We start from the raw sequence: 7916 nt of genomic DNA on the forward strand, positions 1-7916 counted from the left end.
GCCCAGGCAGGAAACCCTACACCATCTCAGTCAGATGGGTATACAACATTTTCTTAAAAATTTCCAGTGTTGGAGCATTCGCAACTTCTGCAGGCAAGTCGTTCCACTTATTGATTGTTCTAACTGTCAGGAAATTTCTCCTCAGTTCTAAGTTGCTTCTTTCTTTGATTAGTTTCCACCCATTGCTTCTTGTTCTACCCTCAGGTGCTTTGGAGAACAGCCCGACTCCCTCTTCTTTGTGGCAACCCCTGAGATATTGGAATTTTATTTATTTTTATTTATTTAATCATATTTATATACCGCCCTATCTCCCGAGGGACTCAGGGCGGTTAACAGGCACTTAAAAGCACATAAATACAGAGTAAAAAACAATTAAAAAACTTATTCTAAATGCCAAATATTTAAAAATATAAAAAATAAAACCCAGTTTAAAACCCGTAAATTTAAAATCTAACTCAGTCCTGCGCAAATAAATAAGTGTGTTTTAAGCTCGCGGCAGAAGGTCCAAAGGTCCGGAAGCTGACGAAGTCCTGGGGGTAGTTCGTTCCAAAGGGTGGGAGCCCTCACAGAGAAGGCCCTTCCCCTGGGCGCCGCCAGACGACATTGCCTCGCTGACGGCACCCTGAGGAGTCCCTCTCTATGAGAGCGCACGGGTCGGAGAGAGGTATTCGGTAGCAGCAGGCGGTCCCGTAAGTAGCCCGGCCCTATGCCATGGAGCGCTTTAAAGATGGTCACCAAAACCTTGAAGCGCACCCGGAAGGCCACAGGTAGCCAGTGCAGTCTGCGCAGGATAGGTGTCATGCGGGAGCCATGAGGTGCTCCCTCTATCACCCGTGCAGCCGCATTCTGGACTAACTGCAGCCTCCGGATGCCCTTCAAGGGGAGCCCCATGTAGAGAGCATTGCAGTAATCCAGGCGAGACGTCTATCATGTCTCCCCTAGTCCTTCTTTTTATTAAACTAGACATACCCAGTTCCTGCAACCGTTCTTCATATGTTTTCGCCTCCAGTCCCCTAATCATCTTGGTTGCTCTTCTCTGCACTCTTTCTAGAGTCTCAACATCTTTTTTACATCGTGGCGACCAAAACTGGATGCGGTATTCCAAGTGTGGCCTTATCAAGGCATTATAAAGTGGCACTAACACTTCACGTGATCTTGATTCTATCCCTCTGTTTATGCAGCCCAGAACTGTGTTGGCTTTTTTAGCAGCAGCTGCACACGGCTGGCTCATATCTAAATGGTTGTCCACTAGGACTCCAAGATCCCTCTCACAGGTACTACTATTGAGCAAGGTACCACATGTACGGTACCTGTGCATTTTGTTTTTTTTAGTTTCCATCCACTGCTTCTTGTCCTGCCCTCAGGTGGAGGGCAGGACAAGATTTGGAGAATAGCTTGACTCCCTGTTATTTGTGTCAACACCTCAAATATTGGAAGACGGCTATCAACTCACCACTAGTCCTTCTTTTCATTAAACTAGACAAAACCCAATTCCTGCAACCGTTCTTCACCTTTCCTGCTTTTCTTGCTCTTCTCTGTACTCTTTCTAGAGTCTCAACTTTTGTGTGTGTGTGTATTGTAGAGACCAAAACTGGATGCAGCATTCCAAGTGTGGTCTTACCAAGGCAATATAAAGATATCGCAAAAAAAAGAAGCCGCAGCAATCCACTTCTTATGTAATGGGACCTACAAGCTGAATTCTTCCCCATATCTCCTCTAGAGAGTCAGGAAAATCACCTTGGGAGAAATATGCAAGAATTATAGCTAAAAAGGGCAGAAAAATTATTTTATGTCCTGGGGAATTAGTTAATATTTGGAAGTGCCTTCCTAGTTCACTGGAGCATCAGAACAACAGGCGATAAAACACAATCAGGCTTGCGAGATTTTTTTTTTTTACAGCTAGTCTCAATAATGGGATTTTTTTTTTTTAGCCTTCCTGCAGGATTGATTTTCTGCTTTGGCCTACCTCGCAGGGCTGACACCTCCCCAACATCTCTGCTAAACTTACAACCTAATCTTTTTTTTTTGCCAAACTAGTGTAGAAGCGTTAAAAACAAGTACAAAGTACTAGGAATAATTATGGATTGTACAGCTATAGAGACTGAATTGATTTTGAACTTAATAACAGCCGCAAGACTTTTGATTGCTCAATATTGGAAGAAAGAAGAATTACCTACAATTGAAGAATGGACACTTAAAGTATCAAATCTGGCAGAAATGGCAGAAATCTCTGCTTACTTGAAAGACTATACACAAGAAAAATATATTTTAGAATGGAAAATGTGGATTGATTATATTCAAAATAAGTATCAGATAAAAAAATATCGAATAGCATATGAGTAAATTTAGGAAATAATTTGTATTAGATATATTTCTGAAGGAGAGGGGAATTGAGAGTGTGACCAAGTGTGGAGAGACTAGAGATTATAATTTAGGAATTATTTTAGATTATGATTGTTAGTTTTGATACCCTGCATTTTGTTCTGGGAAGTCGGGTGGGGGTGGGGGTAAGGGAGGGAATTGGGGGTTGAGGCTAGTGATGGAGTGATGGTTAATGTACAGGGATTATTGAAGATGTATAAATATAATTAATGTAGGGTCGGGTCTGCCCAGTTGCCATTTTAGAACGGTGGGGAGGGAGAAAAGAGAGAGTAGGAGGTAGGAAAGAGGAGAAGAGGAAGGAAGAGGGGTAGAAGAGGGAGAAGGAAGGTGTAGGATGGAGGGAGGAGAGGATGTAGATAAGAGAAGGAGAGGAAGGTCTGGAAAGTAAAAGAAGGTAAAAGAGGGAAGAGTGTTAAAAAGTGGGGTGGTGACTGGGCAGGTCCGACTAATTGTATATAACTGTACATTGAATGAGTTGTTCGACATGATCGTAAAAATAAAACTTTTTTATAAAAAAAAAAAACAAGTACAAATAAATTCAACCACCTTGAAGAGATCTTTTGTTTTACTTCATTTTCTAATTCCAGATCAATTTTGAAAACGGGGGAAAGAAAGAGATGTCCCGTTTCTATTCAGCGGTTATTTTTCTTGACTTTCTGAAGGTGCAGGCCGCCATGTTCTCCTGGATCTCTTGAAATGTCTTGCCGCTTGTTTCCGGGAGTACCCAGAAAATGTAAATAAAGGCGAGGATCATCAAAGGCCAGTACATGAGCAAGTAGTAGGTCTTAAGGTAGGACTAGAGACAGAAACAAAAATTAGGAAATAATGGGATCAAACTTGGCCGGCCCACAAGTCACACAGAATTCCGTGGGGAGGTCACTTCTATACTTGAAAAAAAAAAATCCCCACAGAGTTTTTAAAAAAACATTTTCTTAATATAGTTTATTTACTTTTTAAACTTACAAAGGGATTACAGGGTCCTTTACCTCAGTCAGAAGAAACAGCAAAGTTGAGCAAAAATTTATTCCCCAATTGACGAATCCTGCAATCGTATACGCGGACGCTCGGGATGACTGGAGGAACAATTCACCGATAATTACGGGGAGAATGGAAGCTGGATGGAGAGAAGAGGGCAGGCCTTGTAATTTTTTTTTTTTTGTAAAGCAACAACCACAAAAACTTCCTTTGGTCTTTCTCCACCTGCAAAGACTCCGTATCCCATCTAATCACAAACCTGGTCCCATTATGTAGCCCACAAAGAAGACGAAAATCAGAACAATGCTGAGGAGGGCCAACGCGGGGCTGTCGTTCTGTGGAGAGGAAGGAAGCACCTGTGGGGTGACCATCAAAGTAGTAAACCTCCCCGCCCCCAACTTCATTTCTTCAACTGAATTTCCACAGGGTTTTGGAACCCCATGTAGAGAAAACTGGCATTAACTCTTCGAAATCGAGCAACTGGATGAAATTGATGGATTGGTGAAACTGACGGACTGGTAAAATTGACCAACTGGCTGAAATTCACGGATAGGTTAAATTGACAAATGGGACCAAATTGATGGATTGATGAAATTGACGGATTGGTGCAAATGACAAACTGGCTGAAATTGACGGATTGGTGAAATTGACCAACTGGATGAAACTGATGGAATGTTGAAATTGATGGATTGTTGAAATTGACCAGCTGGATGAAATTCACCAGATTGATTTTAACTGGCTTGGGAAGGTTTTTGTGTGAGAAAAACCACAGGCAGGTTAACAGGAGGGGCCGGTGCAGAGAGCAGGAATGTTACCCACCTGAAAAGTGAAGACTAGGACAATAGTTGAAATAATACAAATCATAAGGCCACTCAAAAGGAGAAACCTCCGGCCAAAGGGCTCGATGGTGCAGATCTAGAAAAAAAAGCAAAACAAAAGAGGATCGATCCTTCGAGATGTTGGAGAAAAACTCCTGAAAAGACCATGGACAGCCAAGAACACAAACCAATGGATCATCAAACAATGGAGCCCACAATTCTTCATCGAAGCTAAAATGATTCCGGTCTTTGCTTTTGCTATCGTGTTTTTGCTAGTCTCAACTGGTCATTGCCGGTTGTATTGCTTTGGGGTACATCACCCTAAGTCGGTGGGTGCAGCTGAGAACACAAACGAGCCAGTAACCAAGGGATTTAATGTGGCTTACGGTTGTCAGAAGGATCAGCTGGATGACCACGCTTCCTGCTAATGGAAGGAGCCTCGTAGTTTTGGCAGACAGTTTTAAAGTTTTACAGCTCTGCTCTGCGAAAATTAAAACCTGCAATCAAAGATAAAAGAGGTCAGATGGAGGCACATGTAGAACTTGGGTCAGGTTCCAAAAACCTTTATTGAAATTCTTCTAAGTAGATTTATCACCTGCAGACAGAATCTTGCCAAATTATACCAGACAACTGCATCATAAAGCTTAGATTGTGGGAACTATTAAGGAGGAACCGCCTTCACCCTATTTCTCTAACAGCAACTATCTCAACTGCATTGTCTCTTGCTTCTCTGGAATGCAGCTCCCCCCTCCTGGGAATCCAGACCACATTCCATCACAGTTTGCCCTTTTGTAACCTGTAACAGTTGCCTTTCCACCCCTCTGTTTTCCTGCAGCCCAGGAAGAGTCTGGAGGTGGATCCAGAAACGTTGTTCCTGGCTACGAGCCAGCATTCAACACTTTGGGGAAGGATAGAGACTCCAAATTTGAACTGTGCAAAAGCAAATCATATGTGAGATTGCTCGGGGAAGTCACTAACCACATTTGTTTGTATAAATCGACTTCCAGAGACCAAGATCGCGACGGTGATGACATGCCACCGGAGGCTGCGGAAGCGAAGAAGTTTCCACACTGTCATTTTTTTCTGGATGCTTTCGGCAAAGTGTTCCTGACGAAGTTCTTCCATCTCCTCCTCCACGTCTTCTTCCCCTCTCAGCTTCTTCAAAACTAAAGGAGGAGGAAGACAAGGGGAAGCAAGAACATGTACAAAGGAGCTACATTTGGAAGGAGCCTCCCAGCCTTGCATATCTGAAGGGCAGAAGCTGGGCTACAGGCCTGATCCTCCCTGTGGCCCATGTTGTGGCCCGCCAGCAGCCAGCAGAGTTGGCAGCAGATTCAAACAATGAGGAGGTTGGGGAGGAATGTAGGCCAATCCTGAAGTCTGGGGAAGGCTCGGATGAGGGGTCTGTGTCAGAGGCAGAGAGGGGGCCAGGGCCATCTGGTAGTTCTTTGCTGCCTCCGGAGTCTCCGGAATCTGACATCAGCAAGGCAGAAGAACAGTGGGAGCAGTGAGTGCATGCGCAGAGCTGCCAGGAGACAGGAACAATTAAGAAAACAGGGTCGACTTGGAAGTAAGGCTTGGAGATAATTGGCCCCTCCCATAAGACATAAAAGACGGGACATGAGCTTTTGCAGAAAACAATTAGTTCATCTAGTCGGTAAAAGCTCTGGAAAAGCTCTGTTTGACTCTGTGCTAAGTTTGGCCTCGCCCTGCATGTGGCAATTAGTTCTCTGGCAGCATTCCAAGGGAGATAAGGTGGGTGTTTGTAAACACTCCCCTGAAAGACTGCTTGAGAACCTGGGAATGACAATAATTCACAGCCGTATGAATAAAAGAGGTTTGCCAGGACTAAGATTGTGCTGTATACTTTCTAAGGAAGCCTAGGTCAGAACAGTCAGACGAGCAACTCATAAGGCCGTAAAGACAGACTCGCGTGGCCGTACCTTCTCTTGCTTTCTCTTCGTCATTCTTCTGCAAGTACAGAAACCTCGGACTTTCCGGACAAGGCACCAATAATATACTACTAGTTATAGCAAATATGGCTATAACGGCCACTAATAATGAAAAATCTATGGCAGAGAGAGAGGAAGGGAGGGAGAACATTAGAAAGCTCCTGATCCTACTGCATGTTTTAGAAGTAACCGTTCTTTCTACTTCCTCTTCTCTTGCTTTCATTCTTTTGCACTGGGACTTTCTTTTATTTTTTTTATTTTATAGCATTTTTTAAAAAAGAATTATTTTATAGACAAATATACATTTAAAACATCAGTAATTCCTTCCGTGTGACGTCTCGGTGTTTTCTTCCTAGCTTCATTTTATGTTGTTTCTTCTTTCTTCACTCCAATTTAAACTATTACCATTTTTCCACAGATACATTATTATCATTTTCCTACATAATTATCCATTGCTCATCTATATCTTTCTTCTAACCAATGATAAAATTTATCCCACATCTTAAAATATTCTGAATCCTCTTTTTCTTTAACCATCAAAGTTAATCTGTTCATTTCTGCACTAAGCCTAAGATTTTTCTAATAATTTCTCCTTCTGGAGGTAATTTCTCTGCTTTTGCGCAAAAACAATTCTTGCTGCTGTAATTACATGCATAATCAAATAAATATTTTCTTTACTAATTTTCTCTGGTAGGATCCACAATAAAAACAACTCCGGTTTTGAATCAATATATTGTTGGGTCATTTCTTCTAACCAACTCTTTATTTTTTTCCCAATAGTTTTTAGCTTCCAGATATGTCCACCATATATGATAATAAGATCCTGGTAACTGATGACATTTCCAACATTTAGCTGATTTATCTTTAAACATTTTTGCCAGTTTCTCAGGTGGCATATGCCATCTATAAAACATTTTATATTGATTTTCTTTATATGCGGTGGACATGGTTAATTGATAATGTGTGTGCAGAGTGCAGAGAACAGCAACAAAGATGATTAGGGGACTGGAGGCTAAAACATATGAAGAACGGTTGCAGGAACTGGGTATGCCTAGTTTAATAAAAAGAAGGACTAGGGGAGACATGATAGCAGTGTTCAAATATCTCGGGGTTGCCACAAAGAAGAGGGAGTCGGGCTGTTCTCCAAAGCACCTGAGGGTAGAACAGGAAGCAATGGGTGGAAACTGATCAAGGAAAGAAGCAACTTAGAACTAAGGAGAAATTTCCTGACAGTTAGAACAATTAATAAGTGGAACGACTTGCCTGCAGAAGTTGTGAATGCTCCAACACTGGAAATTTTTAAGAAAATGTTGGATCTGACTGAGATGGTGTAGGGTTTCCTGCGTGGGCAGGGGGTTGGACTAGAAGGCCTCCAAGGTCCCTTCCAACTCTGTTGTTATATTATATTATATAATATAATGAGACTTTTTGACAATGGAAAGATACCCTCCCTGGCTTAGCATGACTTAAAGTTTTCAGAGGTGAAAATACTTACTTTCTTCGTTTCCCCAGATCTGGGGGCTGGTTAAGATTTGGACCAGAAGGTACCCCCAGATAAAGAAGAAGGCCAAAGTGGTCACCAAGGCTCCCCTCAGATTCAAGGAAGAGATTTCAAGGATGTAGAGAGGGACGGAGTAACTAAGAGTTCCTGTGGAATAAATTGAAAATTACATTTCAGTCACAGCTTGCATTCTAGCGAGTGCAGAATTTAGGTGTGCGGTGGCCCTTAGATTTGCAGTATCCAACTTTAGGGGACACTGGGTGATAACAATGCTGTGCTGTCCTGTGC

At 42.3% G+C, this 7916-nt stretch overlaps 1 protein-coding gene across 1 annotated transcript; it reads right to left on the reverse strand.

Moving 5' to 3' along the window:
- Positions 1–3010: 3010 nt before the first annotated feature.
- Positions 3011–4009, reverse strand: LOC131187215 (solute carrier family 2, facilitated glucose transporter member 5-like). Its single transcript, XM_058161455.1, has 3 exons — positions 3617–4009; positions 3369–3496; positions 3011–3178 (listed from the first exon to the last, which is right to left on the reverse strand). Exons 1-3 carry the CDS (start codon positions 3759–3761, stop codon positions 3011–3013), a joined length of 441 nt encoding a protein of 146 aa, XP_058017438.1. The 5' UTR covers positions 3762–4009.
- Between the last annotated feature and the right edge of the window lie 3907 nt (positions 4010–7916).

The sequence above is a fragment of the Ahaetulla prasina genome, chromosome 18 (genome assembly GCF_028640845.1).
Source record: "Ahaetulla prasina isolate Xishuangbanna chromosome 18, ASM2864084v1, whole genome shotgun sequence".
NCBI classification, from domain to species: domain Eukaryota; kingdom Metazoa; phylum Chordata; class Lepidosauria; order Squamata; family Colubridae; genus Ahaetulla; species Ahaetulla prasina.

Bases quoted from the DNA above. Each gene is read 5' to 3' on its own strand.
- LOC131187215 (XM_058161455.1), bottom strand. From the start codon at position 3,761: ATGAAGTTGGGGGCGGGGAGGTTTACTACTTTGATGGTCACCCCACAG. The intron at 3,497-3,616 runs GTTTGTGATTAG...CTCTCCATCCAG, and splicing joins GGGCTACATAATGGGACCAG to CTTCCATTCTCCCCGTAATT. The intron at 3,179-3,368 runs GTAAAGGACCCT...TTCTGTCTCTAG, and splicing joins TGCTGTTTCTTCTGACTGAG to TCCTACCTTAAGACCTACTA.